Source organism: Falco rusticolus, chromosome 3 (genome assembly GCF_015220075.1).
Source record: "Falco rusticolus isolate bFalRus1 chromosome 3, bFalRus1.pri, whole genome shotgun sequence".
Classification (NCBI taxonomy): Eukaryota; Metazoa; Chordata; class Aves; order Falconiformes; family Falconidae; genus Falco; species Falco rusticolus.
In genome coordinates, this window is record NC_051189.1 from 24009409 (window position 1) to 24034408 (window position 25000).

Below are 25000 nucleotides of genomic sequence, written 5' to 3' on the forward strand. Positions count from 1 at the left end.
GCAAATGAAGTTGCAATCAAACTCTGAATTAACATACTGTGCTGGTTTTGACTGGGATGGAGTTAATCTTCTCCATAGTAGCTGGTATGGGGCTACATTTTGGATTTGTGCTGAAAACCATGTTGATAACACAGGGATGTTTTTGTTACTGCTGAGCAGGGCTTACCCAGAGCCAGGGGCTTTTCTGCTCCTCACGCCACCCCACCAGCAAGTGGGCTGGGGGCACAAGGAGCTGGCAGGGGACACAGCCGGGACAGCTGACCCCAACTGACCAAAGGGATATCCCGTACCATATGATATCATGCTTGGCATATAGAGCTGGGGGAAGAATAAGGAAGGAGGGATGTTTAAACTGATGGCGTTTGTAATCTTTCTGCGTTACGAGGCCGTGCTTTCCTGGGGATGGCTGAACACCTGCCTGCCGGTGGGGAGTGGTGAATTAATTCCTTGCTTTGCTTGCGTGTGCAGCTTTTGCTGTACCCATTGCACTGTCTTTATCTCAACCACGAGTTTTCTCACTTTTACCCTTCCAAACATCTCCCCCATCCCACTGTAGGGGGAGTGAGTGCATGGCTGCGTGAGGCTTAGTTTCCAGCTGGGGTTAAAGCATGACACAAATTCAACGCAAATAAACTTTTTAAAACCCAAGACGGACTTCTAAGTGGACAAAAGAATTTTCTTCTTTCTGACGTCCACCATTACTCGATAGGGTAGAGACAATAATATACAAGTATGCTCCAACGGGCATAAAGGCAGATTTGAAACAGTGCAGCCCAGGCCCTCGGGAGGAGTATCCACATACTGCAGCAGATTGATCCTGGCTCCTGCGATGTTCCAGCCTCAGCAGGAACTTGCTCTTGTGTAGACAACAGGCGGCGGTGCCGGGTGACACCTTGTCCCATCGAGCGCCGGCATTGCCCAGCGTACACCGGCTTTTGTCCAGCGCCACACCCGCCTCTCGCGTCTCTGCCGCCGTTCGCTGCCTGAGCAGCCAGGCCGGCAGCACTGCCGCAGCCCTGCGCCGCCGAGCCGCCCCCTCGGCCGCCCGCTGCGCCCCCGGCGAGCGGGCGGGCGCAGCCCCGGGCGCGGCGGGGCCAGTGCCGGGCGGGGCGTTTCCCCGCAGGGAAGCCCGGGGCGGAGCAGCGCCCCCCGCGCCGTTCCCCACGCGTGAGGCGCGGCTGCCCCCGCGCGGCTCCGACGGCAGCCGCTCGCAGCGGCGGCGGGAAGGGCACGAAGCCCCCGGAGCGGGCGCCCTGCAGTGACAACTTGTAAGTGCTGTTCTGCTCAGGAGTACCGCGAGTCATGTCGATTCATTTTTCCCAGTAGCCGAATCCCAACAGCACCTACCTGCTCATTCGGCTTCTGCTTCTCCTGCGCTCCCTAACCTTTCGGATGCCTCAAACCGAAGCTGGCAAAAATGAACTGTTGTCACTTCAAAGCCCCTTGCCTGATCCTCTCTATTAATTAAGTTTATTTTTTGCAGTTATTTATCAACCTGGCTGATGTTGCAGTTACAAAAGTTTAAAATGTATCTGGATCATCGTAAGAGACTTCTATTGGCAAATTATTGTATTATGCTGAAATTTCAAGAGGCCCCAAAGATACACATAATTAAAAAATTACCAGCAATATGTGCAAAGCTGGAAAACAGTAGTTGTCATGGATCAGAATAGTTACTCTTTTTTTCATTAAAGTAAATGTGAAAACAAAAGAGAATTGCTGATGAAAATACAACTGCCTTTTTTTTGTTTGAAGAATTCAGCCTCTTACCAGTTAGTATTTGCAACACAATTCAGAGGCTTCAACCACTCCCTCTAGCAAAGAAGTCGCAAGAGGAATGCCACCAACAGTTTGATGCAGTCTTAACTTCTTCGTCCTGTCCAGCTACTAGAAAGGATATGCTCAGGAGTATGCCATATCACATTTTCCACAGGCTTTTTTCCCCCCATTCTGCATTTCTAGTCAACATAACTTGTTAATTGCTTTTCTTTAAAAATCTAAGCAAGTTTGCACAACCATATAAAATTATGGATTATTAAAAAGTGGAATAGGTGATACCACATTACGGTGCACTGACATAGAGAAAAGGCTTAGAACCACAAGTCCACAAAATTTTTTATCAAAATAACACCAAGTTTAAGAAACTGATGCAGTGCAAAGAAACTTCAGCTCATCATACAAAAAAAAAAAAATAATCCATACTTAAGTATGTAAACTGCTTCCAATCCTGACATGACTGACATAGTACAGAAAAAGAAAACACTGTAACCCAGATGAACATCAAAGTTAAAGACTGGCATGCTGGGCAAGAAAGGTTCTTATTCTTTGCAGGAGTTCCTTCTTTACACTGTCTGGTACCAAGGCTGTAACACAAAGAAGAAAGGAAGAGTTAAAAAACCCAAAATTAAAAAATATGCCTACATCAACCTTTTACAACAGCTACTTTATTATTTGTTTGTTATTGCAATTCTGTTAATTCCTAAAGTAACTGAAGCTTCTTGATTTTCAAATAGCAGATCTATATTTTCCCATTCAAAATAGGCTAAAACTGAAGTCTATTGAGAACACTTGTTATTGGCAGGTTTTTGCCTAGCCATAGTCAAGAAAATTGGAAAGTTTAAGGGAAAGAACTATTGAACAGTAAGGAGGATATAATCACTAGAAACTAGCTGATTATCCTACCTTTTCTTCTTCACAAATTTGAGACCAAAAAAAAAAAAAATCTCAGACATGACCTCAGAGTAAGGGTCTCCAGCAAGTTATTTCAAAGGTCTATTTTCATTTAAGACTTAAAAGTTTCTCCCACTAACGCTAAAGCCTAATAAAGAGTCCAATATAAATTGCCTATATAAGTTGTCTATCCAAAGACAACTGCAATATTTCCTGAAGAGATTCTATTTTTCTCTATATGCTACATCCTTTCCTTTTCCCATTACACAAGTACTGGTAGTTCCTATTTTCCATCTTAAAAAGAATTGGAATTTTTATCTCTGCTGCATACCTCAGGTTGTCTTGAGACCATTAAGTCAATTATAAAGATGAATACAGACTCATGACTAAATAATGTAACCTGCAGAAGTAATCTACACACACAGCTCATTACATATTTTTAACGGCTGTTGCATAATACAAATTCACTTTTATTTGTAGTTAATCTCAACCTATTAACATTTTTCCTTGAATCCAACACAGGCAAATTCATAATGATGCTTTCAAAATATTAATGAAATACAGGTAGGTATGTTTACTGTGGTACTACCATATCCACATTTGCATTTTCTTACCTCTGCCTTTTGGAGTGATTTCTGCCACCAAATCATCAACGGTAACATGCTCTAATCCTTTTTCTTTAATGACATCTGAGGAAGACCAAGACCAATATTTTAAGTCTTTTAATCTATTCATTAGAAGACAAAAGCTGTATGTGTAGGTCATCAGAGAATATGAAGTCATTCACTGCAGGTTATTAACTCAGTACTTACTGCATTGTACAGTGCATTTAGTCTCTCATTCATACCGCAGGTTTAAGGATGGGAACTTGTCACTACTGATGCATCTTGATCAGCTCGTATTTTAAAATCCAACGTTACAAAGTTTAAGCTTATCTGAGCATTACCAGATGTGTACATTACTGGAGTGTTGTAGCAGTTCACAAGTTGGTCTGCTTATCTCTTCAAACACATTTTATGTAATAGTGAGAAAGAGATGCAATTGGAAAAAGACTTTGGAACATACAAGGGAGAGCAGAGAGACGGCAAATACTACTCTTCATAACTGGTTTAAACAATGTCTCCCTCTCTATTTCAGCAAAGTAAAAAAGCATATCTGAAAGAATGGTATACATCTACAGCAAAACAAAAGCTATGCTTAAGACATACCGTGTGATTAATATATACCAGTATTTAAACGATTGCCTATTTATAACACCCTGAAGACTACTGAAAAATGCAGAAGTTAACGCTGAGTAGAAACTTCAATTCAGTAGCATAATCCTAAAATATTTTGTCTAAACTTGAATAGTTTTAGCTGTATGTCAGTACATAGGATTGATTGTCCCCAAGACACTAAATGTTTTCTGAACTGACACCACATGAACTATTTATAAACTAATTTTCTTGGATGAATTGTCTGTAGAAATTAATCCTGGATTTCTCAATTACTGGCCCTTATCCACAATGGCAAGAGGCTCTAGAACAAGTTACCAAAAAACCCCAATCCCAAACCAAAAAACAATCCAAAAAACCCCCACCACAACAAACCAACAACAGCAAAAAAACACCTAACCCCCACAAATTCCTCTCTGTCCTTTCTTTTGGAGGTTATTAGGGCTTTAACAGAGACAAATGAACTTATATTTGCATTCTCAGCAGCTGAAGTTACAGTTCAATGTGCTAATGTAAACCAAGTAATTTTATATAACTTTACTATAGCACAGGATAAAGTATGCAATTGAGAAGGCATATAAATATCTCTTTTGCTATCTGTACTATTGAAATGGATTGTCTCTGGCAGTGACATCAGGCAGACAACTGCAAGCATGGATCATTTCAGCCTTCTCTGCAAAACCACCTATAAAAACAATTTAACACACTCAGCCCTACAAAAAGAAAGACTTTATAATGCAATATTGACTTGCTGGGCACAATAGACCAAAACAGAATTAAAGCTCAAGGTATTTTTTATTTGCTTTAAGGAAATTTCATCACATGATCACATTCCCAGATGCTTAAATACCATTTATAACAGTTTCATGCAATTTACAAGTCAGTAAATTGTAGTAATGCTAAAACTAAAGATTTGGTTATTTAGAGGCTCATCTGCTTGTTTTCTCTCATCTAAGTAGATGATCTTAGTTTCAAGAATGTATTCAGAGAGTACAAATGCACTTCTTTCTCTCCCATGTGCAGAAAACAAAGTTCTCTTAAGTTTCTAAGTTGCATACTGCTGCATTTGCTCCATGTTCCTTTATCTTAGCTTTTATTCTTCTGTGGTAAGGAAGTAATCTCTCTCAGAACAAAAAGTCGTATCATCATGATAAAGAATCAGTTGCAATGCTTTTATCAGAAGCTTAATAGAGATCAGACCAGAGAAGAAGTTTCAAGGTTTTTTTTCCCAAGATGGCAAGATTCTTGCATGCAGAGATACCTTCCTCTGGCCCAAGTCCCATTTTAATTGACTGTTAGGCAGTAAAGCCTTCATCTGGGCCTTTTATTTGGCCAGAACCACAGCTGATTACAAAGGGCATTAGTTATCTGACTATTGTTACCTTTGCAGTGTGCCTTCAACTGATCTTTCCAGCCGCATTCAATTAATTTGGCTCTCAGCAACTCTTTAAGGCTGTTAAGGCAATATATAATCTTGTTAGGAACAGCAAACACGCTTGAGAACTTAAATATGCTCCAGTGCCAAGCCAAGCCTACAATCACTACTCATAGCAGAACTCCCAGACCAGCAGCAGAAGTGGCTGAACAGCATGTGAATCCTAACCCAAATGGGTACCAATTTCTGTTTACCGTGTTGAACCACAAGGAGTTGGCAGATCAGGAGCTAATTCACAGTATTTCTTCAGGCAGTGTTGATGCTGCAGCCATGGAAAAGAGGTAGAAACCCTTGAACCACTTGAACTGTCAGAGTCTGTTAGCAAACGTATGCTAACTTTCAAAGTTAGAATATTTCACCTGAAACCTGGCCTTCAAAACAAATAAAACCTTCCCCCCTCTTTTCTGAAAGCAGAATTCTATACCACTGTCTTCAACTGCAGGTTTCTCTCCCCGGTTACACTTTACCTCATGCTGAGTGAAGATGAAGGGATCATATCTTATCTTCCTAAGTATGGTTAGCAATTATAAGTGTAAGCAACAAGAATTCAGGCATTAAACAGAGAAGACACACAACAATCTGCTGCGATGATACATCTACTGCATATATCAGAAGAGAATATTGAAAGCTAACTAAAAAAAGTGAAAATTAGTACTGAAAAACAGATGGGAAAATGAAAGTAAGATACGATAAAATAACCTTTAACATTTTTATCCTTTATTCCATCAGCTAGCAAGCATACTTACCTTGTACCATACTAAATAACTCTAGCAAGATTCTGTTTTTATGAATCAAAGGATTACAGCAAGAGGCTAAACCGTGTAGGTCTAATCCCTTTTACTCAGTGCATTGTGCAGAGGGCAGTTGAACTGATGACAAAAAGCAGAGTAATAATACAGGTTACATTCACTGCTTCTGAGTATTCAAGAAATCTAAGTGCTGTCTCTGATCACAGTACAGGTCTGGTAAAGGATGTTTATATTAGAGCTTTTGACACCCTGTCAAAACTCTTCTCACTCTTAAATTAGAATAAAATAGGTCCCAGTACCATTTCAAGAAATTGCTTGGTCTGCTGAAGCTCTGAAATCTCCACAGACACCATGTCAGTCTACAAAAGTTAAGGCTAGGTACAGGGCTATGACCTAGAAACAAGACTCCTTCTCATAAAGGCCTCAAAAAATGAAGGAAATGGAGGTTTTGATGTGTAGTGTTACTAGTAAAATCATAAGGGAAACTTCACAAGCATGCTAGTTACATGTAAATACAATGCAAATAGAACAGAGTGAAGAAGCAACAAAAGGCCAAGAACTAGCTGCCACTCTGCCTTGGATAATTTGTTGCCTTTATTGAGATCTCTACAACGACTTGCACAAGTGCTGTTTTATGTGTTTCACTGTATACTTCTTTCCCTAACAAGAGAAAAGATGGGAACCCAAGAAAAACTTAAGAGCAAAAAGGAAAGTTTTGCCTCGTTCTCTTTATCAAAAAAAAAAACACCATTCAATGCAATGAGTTGCATTTAATGGTGATTTTCATACGAACCAAGAGCTTTCCAACACAAAGTACCAGAATAAAATAAAGCTTTAGAATTCATAAACCAACCGCCCCATCCTTTATTTTCCCAGCTTCTCCTTTCAAGTATAAACCTGCAATAAAACTGTTCAAAAGGCAAAAAAAATCAGCTGTTGGGTTTTTTTTATATATATAACTTTATATAATACATAAGACTTTCACATGCAGGCATATGAAGAATTTAGAGTTAAGCTTAATTAATCTTTACTGCTAGGTGTACTTCATGGCTGGTAACATTTAACGCCCCTTACTGGCACGGAGTAGGAAGCTTACTTACCGTTCTCGCTCTCCTGTCTCTATTAGCTTTTGGTTAATGGTTGCTCTCATCTGGGCGTCTTTATTCATGTTGGCAATCTGGGTTTGTCACCGACCTACACAGAACAGAACAGCGCTGTGACAAGCATCGGTGTCACCGGCACCACAAAAAGAACAGTCACGGGCGCAGCACTGCGCCCATTGACGCACCCCCGCAGCGCCTGGCCGGCGCACCGGTACGTGACCTGCCCCGGAGGAGAGCACGCCCGCAGCCCCACCGGAACGGCACTGCCCGTCCCCCCAGCGCCGGGGGCACCGGCAGGTCACCAGGCGGCCGCGGCCCACCTCGCCGGGCACAGGCCCCCCGCAGCCCGACCCTCCCACCCGGCGCCTCACCCGCCCAGCCCACCCAGCGGCTCCCCCGCCGCGGCCGGAGCGAGGGCGTGGGCGCGGGGCTCGGCAGCGGGCACAGCCCCAGGCCCAAGCCCGGCGCGCTCCCGGCTCACCCCGCCGCGGCGCTGCCACTCCCCGGCGGCAGGAGGTGGAACCGCCTCCCGGACGCACGTGCCGCCGCCCGCCCCCCTCCCCTCTCTTGCGGGGGCCGCCGGGAAACGTAGTCCGGGACGGTGCCGCCGGCTAGGCGACTACAACTCCCGGCGTGCCCCAGGGCTCCTGGCCGCGACCCGGCGCGGCCTACAGCTCCCCGCGCGCCCAGGGCTCCCGCCCCGGCCCGGACTACAGCTCCCGGCGTGCTCCGTCGCCGCCGCCGGCCGCCAGCGCGGCCCTTCCCGTGGTGCTCCGGGGCGGCTCCCGCGCGTCGCCTGAGGGGCCGCCGAGTTGCCGCCTGCTGCCAAGTTTTCCTTGGGGCCGCGGCATGGCGGGCGCCGCCCACTGCTCCCTGCGGGTCAAGCGCCTGCTCTTGGACCCCAAGTTCGAGGGCTACAAGCTGTCCCTGGAGCCGCTGGCCTGCTACCAGCTGGGGCTCGACGCGGGTGAGGAGGGGGGTGGGTCCGGTGGCGTGCGCGGCGCGGGAGGGAGAGCCCACCGGGCTTCGCCTTCGCCCGGCGGCTCGGTCGGCCCCGTGGGCAGCGGGGAGGGTACCGGCTTCGTCCCAGTTGCCCTCCGTCCTTTTCCAGTGCTCCACAGCTCGGCCCGGCGGCCCTCGGTACAAGCCAAGTGTGCCCTGAGCCGGGGAAAGCCCGGCCCGCCTTACCGGGAGGCCTGCACCACTGTCTTCTGTCGGGAACAGCGGACGTTTCGGGACCTAGCGTTTCGTCGCGATTTTTGTCGTTGTAATTGACTGAAATGTCATTGGTATCTGCCCCACCCCTCTCCTAGCCTCATGTGGCTTCATGGTAGACCAAGGCTTCTGACTGCTGTCAGATCACTGCCTTACAGCTGTCTGCCCCTGTGAGTTTGGACTTAGTTTCTAAATGGGTAAGAAAATGTGTGTGCTAAATCTGGTCTTGGCTTGTGCACACGAGGTGACCAGCAGAGGTAGCTCAAAATGATAGTGTATATGTGAGTGTGATGGATTATGTGCAATTTAGAGAAATGTGTAGGAAACTGATACCGTCTACAAACAGAACAAATCTTCAGCAAATTAGTTATTTTTCTTCCTCATCCCACAGTTCAGAGGTGCATCTTCAGGCTATGTATTCCATGCTCTGCTTTTTCTGCTAAGTATTACTAACGTTTGAGTTACTAGTCCATTAATGGGCTAATTCACCGAGAAGAGCATTAGTGCAAAATTGTGTTGGGTATGTGCATACAACCTTAGCCACGCCCCCTGAAATCTCTCGGCATTGTACCTTTATTGATTTGTGAAATTTAGGCCTTTTGTAAAGTGGATGAATTAGTGCCCTTTTTTTTAATAAAGCTGGGACAGTAATACACAATTTGGGTGGACTATCTATTTCTATTTCTACCTCTATATGTTTACTGGAAAATATACCACTTTACAGTCACCCATTATGTGTTACTTTAGTTTTCTGTTGAATACAATGTATTTAGTAATGGATCAGAAAGGTATGTTTGCTGTGGTGAATTGTCAGCAGTAACATGGAAGTTGTATGTGAATTGTGTATTGGAGGATAAGTGAATGAAATTGAGGTGAAACTGTATATGTATCTATGATAGGACTGGAAAATTTAATGAGTAACATTTTTGTTATGTATTTTTTCTTTTTACTGTAAGACTGGTTTAGGTGTCACCTTTCAAAAGGCAGTCCAAATGTGAGTGTATGTGTGTTGGGAGCATACTACAGCTGTGTCAAAGATGGCAATGGTTAGTGTAGCATAGTTACAGTCTCTTAGTTTGTCCTTTACTTGATGTTCTGCCTATGGTCAGACAAGCAATATGGTTCTTGGATAGTCAATTGTGCACCTATTCTAAATAGATGAGGATTACAGGTTTTCGTTAAAATATTTGAATGATGAAGTTGCTAATGGAGAGATGGATCTAGTCAGTTCTTGTTCAGATATTTTACATAACAGTTATAGTAAATCATGTGATAGGTGTCTATTAAATCCTACTAAATCATTAATACCAAGTCACTTATTCTGTTCTCTGCGTGCATGTGTGTATATATTTAGCTAGATATTGATCCACTGGAGACTGGAAAGCTGCGTTGTTGTTATTTAAAACTAGCAACGTGAAATATAAACCAAACCAGGCCTAATATCTTCTAGATGTTTTGTTTGTCCATATTTCAGCCTGCCTTAGGCCATACAGCTGATGCTCTATTGTTGCTGGTTTTATTCTGCTTACTTCAAGGTGGTTTCCTCTGGTAGCAGTGGTCTACATATGGGTCCTTCGATAACTTGACTTTTATGTTGTGCGTGGTTTGTAGGCCATGGCTTTTTCAAATCACTGCATGGGAGAGGAAATTAAAACTGTGTGAGAAAGCCAAGGACTTTTGCTTTCCAGCATATTTGTGAGCAGATAAAGTGCCTCAGGAACATGATGAAGAACTTAGTAGTTTGTTGGTTATTAAATTAATATTTGTTACTGAGCAAAGAGTTTGGTTTCGTTTCCTCAAAGTGGGAGTTAGTAAAGTACAATAGCTGAGAAAAATGTCAAATGTTTAGGAACACTTTCAGCTGGACTAATTTCTGATTTTATTCACAAACTGTGTGCAAAAATGTTGTAGTAGAATCTGGACAATAAATATAAAAAGGCTGTTGAATTTTTTGTTTGTTTTGCAGGAAATTATTTCAGGAGTGCTTGTCTCAAATGACCTGGGATTTGGAGTTCTGCTTGTGTGGCATCCCAGATTTCATGGCTGTATGATGAACATGTGAGGTTTAGAGTACTTGGAATACGTGACAATAAGTAGAAATAGGTACTCATTCTTAAGTAGAACTGAGTTAACTCAGCTGTAGTTGAAGTTTTTATGCAGTGTTATTACAGACTTGCGTATTGAATATTAGAGTATTGATCTCCTTTGTTGATATTTTAATTTATGTTTTTATATTTATCCATTTTTATGAATTTCACTACTAGCTATAAAATTATCAAAAAAAAATTGACACATGGATTTGTTGCAGGTTTCAACTGCTAGAACAGGTGGATAGCAGCACATGGTATTGCAGGGCGACTTGTGGTTGTCATGCTCATGTGGATGGACTGCATTGAGCTTCATTTCCTGACCATTGTGTAAAACTTAGTATTCAGCTCAAATTTGCCTTTAACTGTCAAACTGTGGTTGCCAGGAATTTGCTGTGGTCAGATGTACAGCTGAAGCAGAGAGAAATTTAAAACACTTTTTTAGTTATTTACTAGATCTGTGGTAGGGAGGCATTGTCTAGTGAATTTCTGAAATATATAGTCACAGAGATGGAGATTTATGAAATTCTGATATCTTATGTTCCCTTTTAAATACTCCGAGTTGCATGTTCTTTTATTTCTTCCTTATTTCTACCCATTCTGTCTTAATCTAAACTTTCACAGTCTTTTGTCTTTTCTTATCTCTCATCCTGGTAACATGTTTTGACTAATAATGCGTCCCACACTATTATACCTTTAATTCTCAACTCTTCATCCTAAATCTTGTCTATTTTTCTTTTTATTTTCCTTAGTTTACTTCCATAACTTATTTTGGAATGCTTCCATTGCATTGAGCTTTATAATGCCTTTCTTTGAGATCACGGAACCTTTGTGAGGGAGGAAAGAGTGTCTTGGTTACAGTCACCTCTTCTGCCCTGATCTGACCTTGGCAGAGTCCAGTACAGTGACTGTGGGGCAAATCCTTGTCTCCCGCAAGGAGCATGTCTAAGACACACAACATTTTTAAAGGAATTAAAACCTTGCTCTTGACTTCCACTAGTTAGATGTAACTTTGTTCCCTTTTCTTTCCAGAGGCTTAGGATTTATTCAAATGTGGACATCCCTCATGCCTTTCCTGTCTACCTTGTCTGTCTGGCAGAAGCGTTACACGTATGATGTACTGCATGCTTTTTGATGCAGTAACAGCTGAAAGGCATAGTAAACAGTCACTCAAACATGGAGCTCCTGTTGCAAGTCAGGAGAATATGCAAGGAATGCATTCCCTTGAACACATATGCATTTATGTTTTTTAATCACTTTTTAAAAAAGTGTTGTTAATAAATGACTGCCCTATTTGCAGCCTGTTAAGACGAGGTCTGTGCTTCAGTCAAAAGTAGCTGCCCAGTATTAGTACTGCTACATGGAAAACGTGGAGCCGAAGGCACTGATACATTTCAAACATTTATAGAGATTTCCATTTGCATTTTCCAATTCTGTTTGAAAAATAAAATATAGAAAAAAGTGTTTAATGTAATGGAAATACTGAGAAACTGTGAGCCACAGTTTTTTCCAGACATTTGCAGCTATAGTTCATAAATGTAGGTTGAGGTCTCAGGCATGTGTGTATCTGTTCTTGTGTTGCACCTCAATTTCTTGAGAAAGGAAAAGATAATATATAGACAAGTTCTGCCTTGAAACTGTTGTTAAAGAAAATGGTTCTTGCAGCTGGTACAAGTCAACTTACAAATCAAGGCATTGCTATAGTGATACTTTCACAAATGCATTGATAGTTTTTGGATCTTGTTCAATTTAGTGCATGATAGATCCTATTTACTTTTCACACTTGTGTAAGTAATTTGATCTGACAGAAATACTCCATTACATGGTATCTGTCAGCCTGTGCTTGTTTGCAGCAAGCTATGTGTTTATTAAACAGTAAATTTTTGTGTTGTCTATTAACATACTTCCTGCAGTAGAATAAAAAAGCCTTGTACTTTTACTCAACAGGAGCAATGAGATGATCCTACCATTAACAATAAAAACATATTTGTTAATTAATATTTTTATTAGTTAACATTAATATTTTTATTAGTTAACATTAATATTAAAAGAAAAAAATTAATACAGGGTTAGAAGCATCTTTGAATGCTGCTATTAGAAAATAAATTAATGTGATCTCTTCCAGTAGTAGATAAGTGTATATGAAATACTAAATTGCTTCCACCGGGTGGCACTGCAAAACAAAGTATGACATACAAGCATATAACATTTGATGCCCCAAAATAATATGTTGATATAATTATTTAACATATTTTCTGGTACTGTAAAGTTGTTTTGATGTATTTGGTAAAACATTTAGAATGAGAAGGGAGATGGTTCTCACCCTTTTTTTCTCTACTTCCTCCCCGGTGCTGCTTTTTAGTGATTGATGGCCCATATATGACTTCATTTAAAGTATAAGTCCATTGTTAGTGTTCTTTATTCAGAGGTTGTTGTTTGTTTGGGGTTTTTTGTGGGGCAGCGTAATAATTATAGTAAGATTCAGTTAGGTTAGGGACATCTTACTCCTATTGATTCTTATGAGTTACTTTTGCATTCAGTGATTTTGCTTTTAAGTAAAGGTGGTGTGAATGAAAATCTTTGCTTAATTATCTTTGAAGTATTTCAAGTCAAACTACTTCTTTTAAGCATGGTGCTGGAAATGAGTACAATTCTAGAAAAGTGGCATAATTTTCTTTGTACTAGTCTGAAATATCCCAGCTAGCTAGGGTTGTTGGGAAATAGTATTGACAGCTGAGATTTAATTTATACATCTTGTATATTTGCTGTCTTCTGGTGTGACAGAGTATCAATCAATGTTCCTGGGGTTTAGTTGTGCAGATTTATTTATCAGAAACTTGCAGGAGACCATGTATCATTCTGTTGAATAGCTGCCATTAACTACTGCTTATTAATTGAACCGGAAAAGCAGAAGCTTAATGAATTAGTATACTCTTAATAAAAACCAAACCAAACAACGCCCCCCCCAAACCAAAAACAAAGCAAGCAAAAAATCCTGACCAAACACCCACACAAAAACCCACAAAACTGTGACTGAATAAGGTGATGATCTAATTGAAGTATTTCTTCTTTTCTCTTTATATTAACTTCTCTTTTCCTGAATTTACTTTATTAAATGTCTTCATTTCTTCTCTTTTTTGTCCTTCATTACCTTGCACTTAGCTCTGTTGGTTTTCTCCTTGTTTTTTCAAGGACTTTTTTTCCAAGTTTTTCAAGGTTTTTCCAAGAAAACTTGAACCTGGAAGGCTATAGAGAGGAAGGAATGAACTTCATCCTAGTGTAAAATCTCCTATGAACTATCTGAGCACATGGTATGTGATAGCAGATGTCATTTGTGCCCAGATTTCAGTGAATCACAGAATGGGTTTCAGTTAATCAAGGATGGAATAGTTTATCTAATTACTTTTCCTTGGCAGGGAGCTATATATACAGGATACATTCTGCAAGCAGTTGATAACCTTCTTCACAGTGTTTCATGACAGTGCCACACACATTTGTTTGATTTCCTGAAATCACATACAAATTTCATAGTTTCTGACTGCTGTTTATGAAGAATTAATTACATATTGCAATTATGCAAGGAATTTGGATCTCCTATTCCTGACCCATTGTTCAGGGCTGTCAGGACTACAGGCTGAGAAACTCAAAGAGAGTTATTCATGTTCTTCCAGCTTTTATAAAGCTTATCACCTTACAATCAGCTAATTAATAGTATATCGTTCCAAGAATTTTCTTGAAAGGTTATACATTTGCTTTAGGAAGCATCTAGTTTGGACTATTTTCACTATTTGTATGTGCTTTAATTAGAATCTAATAGTAGCAACGTGTCTAGGGGGACGGGGAAGAAGTAGAGACAAGAAGCTTTACAAAATAAGGCAATTTTAGGTTTTCTGTGCTGAAAAAGCTTTATATGCTTCTGCATGTGTGTTCTAATTTCAGAAGATCAGTTGATCTAGCTGTACAGGAAGTAGATGATGTGCATTTGGTTTCATTGAAAATAATTATCTTGGATTATGCTAGGTTTTGTCTTTAATTGTTTATAGAATATTCACATCATCTCTTGTCATGTTGGGAAAATTATCTCTGTGATAAAGCTTGATTGTACAAACAGCTTTAAAACACATTTTCACAACATATCCTTCTAATTTCTTTTACAGTGTAATTTACAGCAAAAATATTCTAATTAGTTAAAGTAGAAATTAGAATGGGTAGCAGTCTTTCCCATTATGACAGGTATACTTTCTTATCACCTCCTTTGTTGATATTGTAGGGCTTTTTTTGAAGTGCCATGGCTTGGTGAACAGTAATTTATTAATAGCAGAGGTACACAATCTCTCCTGTGTGGTGGATATGAATAATGATTTGAGCTGAGTGGAATTAATGCTTTTGGTTTGCAAATATCAACAGTGATTAGGAGACTAATTGATAATTATACTGTCATTTTGCAAGCATTTTTTGTAGTATGAGTAGATTTTTTTTTATTAATCAGGCAGTATAATCTTGCATAGTTTCCTATAGCCACTTTTATGTTAATAGCCAGTATTTCTAATGAGGTCAGTTCTGAGACATCTGGTGACCATCTGATTGATAGTATTGTGATGGCTGTGCAGTGGCACTGATTGCATTAATTGGTGTTCTGACAGAGTAGAATAAAAGCTACTGAAGAAGCATTAGTTTAAGTAGATTCTAAAGAAGAGTGTAAAATCTGAGATGAGGACTGCTGCTGCATACAGTTGTGAATGATGTCTGTTACAGGAGTGGATGGAAGTGGAATACTGGGTATAGCTTTGCTCTGTTTCTGAGCAGAAAAGAGAAGAAAATGGAAGCTGAAAAAGTAGAAACTAAAATAACTGTTGCTATGAGAAGGATTAGCCTTGAGGTGCTTTCCCCTCTGGGTTTGAAGGCTAATCATCATAGACTGACAGTTGATGACTTAAAACTTTCTAAAGGATTTTGCTTGTTGTGTGAAGTTTGAGGTACGCTTCCTGCAGGGAAGCTAAGATCCTGGGACAACTGTACTGGAGAGTAAACACATCTTTTTTGTGTTCCAGTCTGTCTGAGACTACGTGCAGAAGGATGGATGAGACCTCTGCTAATGTCTTTGCTAAAACTTGGGGATTTTCTGTGTTTTGAGATGTTGAGACTACAGCTGCTTGGTCTCTGTATCGGTATGGAATAGGATGAAGGAGCTGCAGCTAGTTTAAATAAAAACTTGATCAGCCTTAGATAACTCCAGTTCTTAATAACTTCTATCTGAGGAGAGGTTTTCTATTTAGAAAAATCTTGCTCGAGCGGATGACTGTAGGTAGCATGCTTCTTTGCTTGAAGAAGGTACCGTTACAATGGACAGCCATTCTCTGCAGCCTCTTTCAGTTAGAAAAAGCTTAGTCTGAAATTTTGATGGTACCTTGGACATTTCTCAAGATTTCAACTTCAGCAGGAGTGCTAGCAGCATGGGGTGGTTTTTTTTTGTAATGACCATATACTAATTCTGCTTTTTACTGTTGTAATCTTCTGCCTTGCAAGTGTTGATAGCTTGGTTCAGAATTTAAGACTATGAAATGCATGTAGTTAGATGGGATGTTTCTTTTGGCTCTTGTTTGCTTGAAATTACTGTAGAGCAGAAGGTTTTTTCCTTTACTGTAATACCATGTACATACTGGAAATGATTTGTGCTCTTCCCAAGCAAATGTAAAGTAGGTTTTACATAGCTGTTGTGTGTGTGTTTCATCTTGTGAGGGTTATCGAGAAACTGGATCTCAGCACATCCTGAGAAGATGCAACATAAGTGTATTGGGTTTGCATGGCTGGGTTTTGGTAGTGGGGGGGATAACAGGAGTGGCTTCTATGAGAAGCTGCCAGAAGCTTCCTCTATGTTCAACAGAGCCAATGACAGCCAGGTCCAAGATGGATCCACTGCCAAGCCAAGCCCATCGGTGATGGTGGTAGTTCCTCTGGGATAATGTATTTAAGCAGAGGAAAATGTTGCTGCACAAGAACAACAGCAGCAGACAGAGGACTGAGAGTATGTGAGAGAAACAACTCTGCAGGCACCAAGGTCAGGGGAGGGAGGAGGTGCTCCATGAACCCGAGCAGGGATTCCCCGGCAGCCTGTGGTGGAGCCCATGGTGAAGCAGGCTGTCCCCCTGCATCCATGGAGGTGAACAGCGGGGCAGATCCTTACCTGCAGCCTGTGGAGGACCTCACGCCAGAGCAGTTGTGACCCCGTGGGAAGCCTGTGCTGGAGCTCCTGGCAGGGCCTGTGGAAAGAGAGGAACCCAGGCTGGAGCAAGTTTGCTGGCAGGGCTTGTGACCGCGTGGAGGACTCACGCTGGAGCAATCCATGAAGAACTGCAGCCCATTGGAAGGATTCACTGTGGAGTTGTGGAGGACTGTCTACCATGGAAGGGACTCCATGCTGTAGCAGAGGAGGAGTTGAGGAGTCCTCCCCCTGAGCAGGAAGGAGCAGAAGAGACAATGTGTGATGAACTGACTGCAGCCCCATTCCCCATCCCCCTGTGCCACCTGAGGGGAGGAGGTAGAGAATTCAGGCATGAAGTTGAGCCTGAGGAAGAGGGAGGGATGGGGGAAAGTTGTTTTTAAGATTTGGTTTTATTTCTTATTACCCTACTCTGATTTTGATTGGTAATAAAATAATTTCCCCAAGTCAGGTCTGTTTTGTCTCTGACAGTAATTGGTGAGCGATCTTCCCCTGTCCTTATCTTGACCCTACGAGTCTTTTGTTATGTTTCCACTCCCCTGCCCAGCTGAGGAAAGGAGTGATAGAGCAGCTTTGGTGGGCACCTGGCATCCAGCCAGGGTCAGCCCACCTCAGTGGGCCACTATAAATGGTAATAGCTATTACGTGATCACAGTAAAGGGCTGCAGTGGCCTTCAGTGTGGATGACCTGCTTTCCAGGATTATGGTGACATTTTAAAGTGTGTATAAATTTATTTTTCTTCAAGTAAACCAGACCTATGGACTAAGGATGGAAGAATTATTTTTAAATTACTAATTTGAACTTTATAAATTATTAAATTATAAATATATAAATTTTAAAATAGGCTTTTTTTCTTTTTTTTTTTCCTCCAGCTGTAGCAGAAGTAAAACTTCGTGATGACCAATATACCCTTGACCACCTGCGTGCTTTTGGCATGTATAATTATCTTCACCTTGATTCCTGGTACCAGGATAATGTCTACTATGTTGATCAGTTTGGAAGGGTTATGAATCTGTCAGTGACTCTGGTAAGAATAAACTTTTTTAAAAAATTACTGGATTTCAGAAGATGGGAGTAGTTAAGGTAGAAAATATGGCAGGTAGGATCTACATGCAAAAACTGTGGGAAGCTATTGCCAGGAAGATAGGTAGATTAACAAAAATACAGTTAACCAGGAAGGATGAAAGATTTTACATGAGGTTTCCAACATCTTTTTGTTAATACTATTGCATTAGTATTGCAATAGCACTGAATCTACTTCCAGTCTGGAGAAGATAGACATGGTGACAAGCTGAAGACTAGACACTTCTTTTCTAGTTGCTGGCTGTTTCTCCCCTACGTTACTTGGTGTTTGTTTGCTATTAAGGAGAGAAAGAAGCTGTACATGTTAGAAATGCAAGCCTTTATGGACTAATAACTTAACCTGAGTGTCACTTGTTGGAGGCAAAAAGGTACTCCTGGCCCTGGGGAAACTTGAAATAGAGTGTAAGCAAGGTAAACTGAGTCTGAAAAACATGACAATTCTCTGCTTTTATGCCGATGTTTTTAAGTAGTCAAACTTTCTATTTCTTTTGACCCATTCTAATGTGTGGATGCCCTAGTTTCCATTACAAACCTTTTTTTCATTCTGGAGGGGAACATACGTAGCTCGATGTACACTGTTTCTGGTACATGCAATTGTAGTACTTGGTCATTAAGGAGTAAAAGACTGTGGAAAGGAAAATATCCATCTTCATGCTACCAAGGAATTTGACTTGTAACCCTGTGGGATGAAAGAAAACACAACATAGAGAGTGTGACTTACTCTGTGCAAGATCCTGGTGGTGGAAATTACTAGGACAGGGCTAAGCTGAGAAAAATCCTGAAATAGTAGTCCTAGATTTTTCAGGAAATAACAGGTTTTTAGAGGATAGTAGGCTGAAAGCTGAAGCTGCAGAATAGTTACTTTACTTTTCATAGAATGTAGAAGCAGTTGAAGCCTTTGGCAGACTCTTCCTGAGACAGAATAATCTTCTGGGACTTCTTCCAAGTCTTCTGAGATCATCTGGATTCGCAGTAGGAATGTCTAAAGGAAAGAAGCTTGTTAGGGGAAGCTGCCCATGAATAGTGGCTCGTAAAAATCTCATTTTTTGTGTTTTTTAACTTGTGGTTGGTTAACCTGGGCTTGCTGCCAGACACCCACCCACCCACCCAGACTGTCTCTCACTCCCCCTCTTCAACAGGGCAGGGAGAAAAAAGACAACAGAAGAGCTTGTGGATTGAGATAAAAATAGGAAGATCACTTGCCAGTTACCATCACGGGCAAAACGGACTCAACTTTGGAGAAATTAATTTAATTTATTGCCAAATAAAACTAGAGTAAAATGATGAGAAACAAAGTCACTCAAAGCTCTTACCAGGAGCTTGCTCCAGCATAGGCTTTCCATGGGCTGCAGGGTAGCTATCTGCCCCGCCGTGGTCATCCATGGGCTGTAGAACCTCCTTCCCCATGATCTTCTCCAAGAAGTGAACCTCTACTCCACACCACCATCTTGGCTGACAGGCTCAGCTGTGCACTGTGGTGAGTCTGTCTGAGCCAGCTGGAAGTGGCCGTGTCTGGTGTGGGGCAGCCCTGGCCTCTCCTTACAGAGGCCACCCTGCAGCTCCCCAGTGCCAACACAACACGGACACTCAGTATGTTCCTTTGTTAGGAGGGCTCTGAAGTGTGTAAATTTCTTCCTTAGCAGATAAACTACATAAAGACTTTTATAACAGGCAATAATTTGCATTTCTGTGTGCAGTAAATTGAAATGATAAATACTTTTCCCTAAGACTGGTGGGTTCACTGGAATCTTCAAGAAAATGATGCTTGGTTAATACCTTATCATGAGTTTCAGTTCCACCGGACTGTAAAATAAATAGCTGCCACTTTGTGTCTTAATATAAAATACAGTGCTATTTTGCAAAGAAAACATGTTTGCATATGTATTAAGAGGAATGTGTATTCAGAAACATCAACAAGGTGTCTTATTACAAATGCGCCTGGCCATATATTAGTCAGATGTATATTACAAATAATATTGTTTTCAGCCAAGCCTAGCTTACAAGTTAGCAACAGCCACAATTAAAATTAATGTTGGTGTTCTATAAAACAGAAGATGGAACAGGTTAACATGCTTATCCTAAATCCAAAGAGAAAGAACACAAAGGCTTGTAACACATAATTATTTCTAATTCTGCTTCCTATTTTGGTTGCAACCTTGATCCCAATATGGTGGTGTGTTAGTTATCCATAAGTCACAAATTATCTGTGCAACTTGTGTGTTTAAAAAGATGGCATCTGTGAAGGCAAAAAGTATAGCTAACACCATGCCACTTGCTCAAAATCAAGCATAATTGAAAAAGGTGATAAACATGAGCAGTTTTTCTAAGTCAACAGATGAATATTCAGGTGTTGTGTTTCTAATACCAGTTCGAGAAAGTTATTACCCTTACTTGGCTGGAAACACTATACAAGGTTCAACATTCTTGTTAGAGCTATTGGACTTCTTTCATTCAATAAACCAGCATCTTTGGTTTAGAGATCAAATGGGTAGTGTAGTGACAGGATTACTGAATTGTTTTTTTAATCGTTGTGGGGGTTTTTGCATCTGAATTGGCTTTTTTAGTTGCTTGATGTTTGTCAAGCTAGGAAATACTCAAAGTTTTCTCCTCCAGCTGTTAAATACTTTGACTTGATTTTGTGACCTTCAGCTATTCTTATGAAGATGACTTTGTTTCTTCTTATATTCAAATAATGAGAAATTATGGCAACAGTAACTCTTCTCACCTTGCTTAAAACCCTTAATGGCATCTATATTTTCATCTGTATTCCAGTAAGAATTAGCTGTGGAATGCTGTTTGTGTAAGTGTCAGTTACCTTTAATTCAGAGCAACGATTAGTGGCACCAGAAACAACTTGAGAATTCTGTTTGAAACAAGTCAGAATAAAGAAGCAGATAAATTGAAGAAGTCTAACAGGTTTTGTTGTTCTATATCGGGGGTTTTAAATATTTGGTTCTTTGTTACTCAGAATGCTGTGTGTGGGCATTTTTGCTCAGTTAGAGAGGTGTGTCAAGTGCCTAGATATTTTGATTTGTCATCAAAATGAAGTTTTGTATTTGTTACGGCTGCTCTGTGGCAATTGCCACATAACTTAGAGCTTTTGTCTTTTCCTTTCTCTTTTGGTATGTTTTGTCTTTTCTCATTCCCTGTCTTTTCCGTGGAAAAGTCATTCTTATTTGAAATGTCTTCTGAAATATTACTTGTTTTTACAGTACAACAAACTGTTTCTGACTTTGGAACAATACTATTTCTTAATACAACTTAAAAAATTTAAATCTTACAGGCATGCCAGAGAACCCAAGTAAAATTTCACTACTTAACACTGTGTAAGCTAAGATATACTACTTAAATGGAGCCTGGCATGGGGAAGTCAGGAATAGTAGAGGGAATTCCTAACCTTGCATTTTACATTTTGCCTCTTGTACCTGCATGCTGGCTCCTTATCCTTAGCAACTGGAGTACACCCTGACTTTGCCTGTGGGGGAACCATTTGCTCAGAATTGCTACACAAATTTGAAACCTGGGCTGCTTAAAAGGCTCAAAATCAGTGTTGGTGTCATAGGCAGATGAAGCAAACGAGCTGCTGAAAGGAAAGGGGGTTGTTGTAATAATGAAGACACCCAGAAGAAATCTGGAGTAGACGAACAGAACAACAGAGGTCAAAAGGAAGCAGAGTATGTTGTCAAGGAGTATAGAAGTGGCAGAGCTAGAGTTAAAAGCCAGTGGAAAAGATAAGAGACTTGGGAGTGAAAAATAGTTAAACAGATTCAGAATCTTTGTAGAGAAGTGAAGGAATAGGAAGAACTGGGTCTGATGAGAAGCTGCCTCTATTTTTTTCTTAAAGAAACTGTGTTGCTGTCATTTAAACCTAATTACAGTGAGTAAACCTGACTTCCAGCTAAAACTATAGTAATTTTAACAGTTCTTGCCAGTATAATAAATTACTGTAGTATCTCAGCATCCCCTCATACTTCTGAAGTAGAAAGTTACTATTAACCCCTGTTGACCAGCTGGTGAACAGAGAAACAGTAAGTCAAAAAGCAGATCTGACACAAAAGAGTTTTGAGGGCAGGTGTTGCTTCAGCATTAAGTAAGTTCATCCTTGTCGGACTGAGATCAGACACTATTGTAATAAATTCCTAAAGCTAAATTAATGAACAGAAAGGTGCATAAGAGCATTTCCTTTCTTTCCTATTGAGAAGGAGGCTTTTTTGTATGTAATAAAGATTATTCTTCCCTTGTTTTCCGGAGATACATTGAGTCTTGACATTCCTGCTCAGTGCTGATAAGTCTGATGAAAGCTTTAGAAGAATAAATGGTTGATAGTTAATTTTTTTCATTATTTTTTTTTCAAATTTCATCCAAAACTATTTGAACCTTACTGTTAAGGTTCACTTGAAGGCTGAAAAAAGTGTGGTCTTCTGTAATGTTACATAGTATAGCCCTTTAAATCACTGTTAACAGGGATGATGATGCTTCTTTCCATGATGAGATGCATGGGATTTTGATTGATTTATTTTTTTTCCGTAAGTACAGTAGTCATTGCTGATTACAAAGGAACGTTTTTATTGTGGAGAACACTACCTACCTTTCAGTGAAACCTTAAAATCAAGTAAAAAATGAGGAAGCCAAAATACTTTGTCTCTAGTGTTTGTGGGATTTTTGTTTGTTTTGTCTGGGTTGTGGGTTTGTTTGTGTTGGGTGTTTTTATTTGTTTTTAATTCTTCTATTTGCGCTCCTGAACATGTTAAAAATTAGTGTAGTAGTTCAGGGGGCATAGTGACACAACTGAATCTACAAAGTGACCCTGAATACTTCCAATAGTTAAAAATCAAATTTGCATCTTTTTAATTGCAGGTTTCATAATAGCCCTTGTGCCTTTTTGTAGTACACAGTAATCTCTAATATGAATTCAAGTAGGCCCAAAAGGCAAGCTGGCTATCTGTTTGTCATCTGGTCTTTTTTGCTGTTGCTTATTAAAATGGTACTTACCCAAATCCAATTTATCTTGCTTACCTTTGAATGTGTTTTAAATGCACATCTGGTTTTAATAACTTCTGGAAAATATGAAGGATTTGAAATCCCCTCAAATACAGGTTTCTCAACAAATGAGGCCATGGCATGCTTTGCATGCACAAATGTATTGTTTCTGTATTGCATACATGTGCACAAGTGCAAAGAGGTCTTTTAAAGATGATGCTTTGTGTGTATATTTTTAACTGCCTTATTTCACAGATCGGAATGAGTGAGTTACTTTTACTAGAAGTAGATATGTACAGAGGTGATTCCCCACCCCCACCCCACCCCAAGCTGTCCATTGCTTGGGTGAAAATAGAGGGCCAGGAGATGATTAGAAAAGAATATAGTAATTTGTGGCTGAAATTTCAGGGCCTGTAGTGAGAAGCTGTTTTAAAGAGACACTTTTTCACTGCTATTTCTTAATCTCATGCCCACCCTTACTATAGAAAGAGAGTGCATTTTGTGTGGCACAGGATAGATAAATACTTATTCCCTCCCCAGATTTTCATCATAAAAATATGTTTCTGTTTGTGCTTCTTTTTACGTACTTCTAAATATCTTCAGAATTGTTCCTGTAATCTTTTTCTTTGAAATTTTGTTTTTCTATTTTCACAATATATTTGTAATTAAATATCTTTTTCATTTTAGTGACCCTAATGCTGATTTTTAGTAACAAGGGAAGAATTTCCGTATTGTTAAGCAGAGTTTTCTGGTTTGTGGAGCTTCTAAAATAATTGTAGATCAACTGGTTGGAAACAAGCCTAGTAAAATAAAACTGAAAATAGTTTAATTGGCTCTATGACCTATGTTCTCAACATAGTCTATTTATTGTTGGATTAAGAACATAGATTGGGCTTAAAAAGAGAAATGTTGATCTGTAAAGGCCAGTCGGGCACCTTTTTTTGCAGAGATGACTGTTTATTTGTTCAAGTTTATTTGTTCAAGTACAGTAGCCTGCAAAATATCTACAAAACCTGTTGTATCTCATTTTGTTTCATTTATTTCACACATACACACACACACACACATATATATATATATATATATATAAATAAAAACCTGTCTGTGAGATCACAGGAAAGGAAAGAACCAGAACTTCATGAGAGATATATCCTTAGGATACAGAACAGAAACAATAGGAGTTGGTTTTGGTTTTTATTACTGCAAAACCTTTTTGGAGACCTCAGATCAGATGCTGAAGTCTATGAATTGGTATAAGGGGTAAGGTAGTGAGTATTTTTTTTTTTTTTAAAAAAAGAAAAAGTTGTTAGTGTTTGCTGTTTGTTTTAGAATCATAGAGCAGCCCAGGTTGTAAGGGACTGTAAAGGATCCTATGGTCTAGTCATAGGGATCATATGGTCTAGATGGCATTATCTAGCGTCCTGTCCAGTTGCATCCTGAAAACCTCCATTGATGAGGACTCTGCCATGTCCCTGGGGAAGTTGTTCCAGTCATTGTTTGTTCTCACTGTGAAAAAAAGTCTCTTATGTAGAGTTGAAACCCTTCCTGGTGGACTTTTACCTGGTTGTTCCTTGTCTTCTCCTTGGGACTCCTTGTGAAGAGAGAGTCTCCTTCCTCTTCGTAGGCGCCCTTTAATTACTGGCATAGTGTGATGAGGTCCATCCTGAATCTTCTTCAGGGAGACAAGACCTCCTTCATTCTTTCCCCATAGGGTATGTACTCCAGCCCTTTCGTTGTGTTCATGGCCTTCCTTTGGGTCTTTTCCAGTCTGTCCATGTCTTCTTTTCAGTTTTGGGGACCAGAACTGGGCACAGTACTCCAGATGTGGCCTAACAAGTGCTGAGTGAAGTGGTATGGTCGTGTCTCTATCTCTGCTAGTAATGCTTGTGCAGATGCAGCCCAGGATCTGATTTACCTTTTTTGCTGCAGCATCACACTGCCCACTCATGGTCAGACCCCAGGTCTCTTTCAGCAAGGCTGCTCCCCAGCCACACAGATCCTAGCTGATTCTGGGCTCTTTGATTATTCCACCCCAGGTGCAGGACCTTGCACTTGTCTCAGTTTCTTTTCAAAATGTTGTTGCTGCCCTGCTCTTCCAGGCTGCCTGTGTCTTTGTGCAAGATGGCTTTCTCTTATGATGCATCTACCCCATCATCTGGTTTAGTGTCATCAGCAAATGTGGTGTGGGTGCTTTCAAGCCCACCACCCAGGTAATTTATGAACAGCATGAGGCCTGGTATCAA

The 25000-nt window shown here is 40.4% G+C and overlaps 2 protein-coding genes across 8 annotated transcripts in view; one reads left to right on the top strand and one right to left on the bottom strand.

Annotated features, from left to right (window-relative positions):
* Positions 1–2103: 2103 nt before the first annotated feature.
* On the bottom strand, positions 2104–7777 carry ENY2 (ENY2 transcription and export complex 2 subunit). Of its 5 annotated transcripts, none has more exons than XM_037379423.1 (5): positions 7653–7777; positions 7169–7262; positions 5267–5337; positions 3285–3359; positions 2104–2363 (listed from the first exon to the last, which is right to left on the bottom strand). In XM_037379423.1, exons 2-5 carry the CDS (start codon positions 7234–7236, stop codon positions 2287–2289), a joined length of 291 nt encoding a protein of 96 aa, XP_037235320.1. In that variant the 5' UTR covers positions 7237–7262; positions 7653–7777; the 3' UTR covers positions 2104–2286. The 5 variants fall into 5 exon arrangements, with proteins under 5 accessions (XP_037235320.1, XP_037235324.1, XP_037235325.1 ...); XM_037379427.1 differs by having other exon boundaries at positions 7543–7656; XM_037379428.1 differs by lacking the exon at positions 7653–7777 and adding an exon at positions 7556–7650.
* A 145-nt stretch (positions 7778–7922) lies between these two features.
* Positions 7923–25000, top strand: part of NUDCD1 (NudC domain containing 1) — a 41505-nt gene continuing 24427 nt past the window's right edge. The window contains exons 1-3 of one of the 3 annotated variants that reach the window (XM_037379421.1): positions 8055–8138; positions 10353–10489; positions 17567–17721. In XM_037379421.1, the coding sequence (XP_037235318.1) occupies positions 17629–17721 (93 nt within the window). In that variant the 5' untranslated portion in view covers positions 8055–8138; positions 10353–10489; positions 17567–17628. Of the gene's footprint in view, positions 8139–10352; positions 10490–17566; positions 17722–25000 lie in introns of all 3 variants that reach the window. The other 2 variants (XM_037379422.1, XM_037379420.1) reach the window with 2 other exon arrangements.

Excerpts from the sequence above, each read along its gene's own strand:
- ENY2 (XM_037379423.1), bottom strand. The coding sequence starts at position 7,236 with ATGAATAAAGACGCCCAGATGAGAGCAACCATTAACCAAAAGCTAATA. Across the intron at positions 5,338-7,168 it reads GAGACAGGAGAGCGAGAACG|CCTTAAAGAGTTGCTGAGAG; the intron begins GTAAGTAAGCTT and ends TTGCCTTAACAG. Across the intron at positions 2,364-3,284 it reads AATCACTCCAAAAGGCAGAG|CCTTGGTACCAGACAGTGTA; the intron begins GTAAGAAAATGC and ends TTTGTGTTACAG.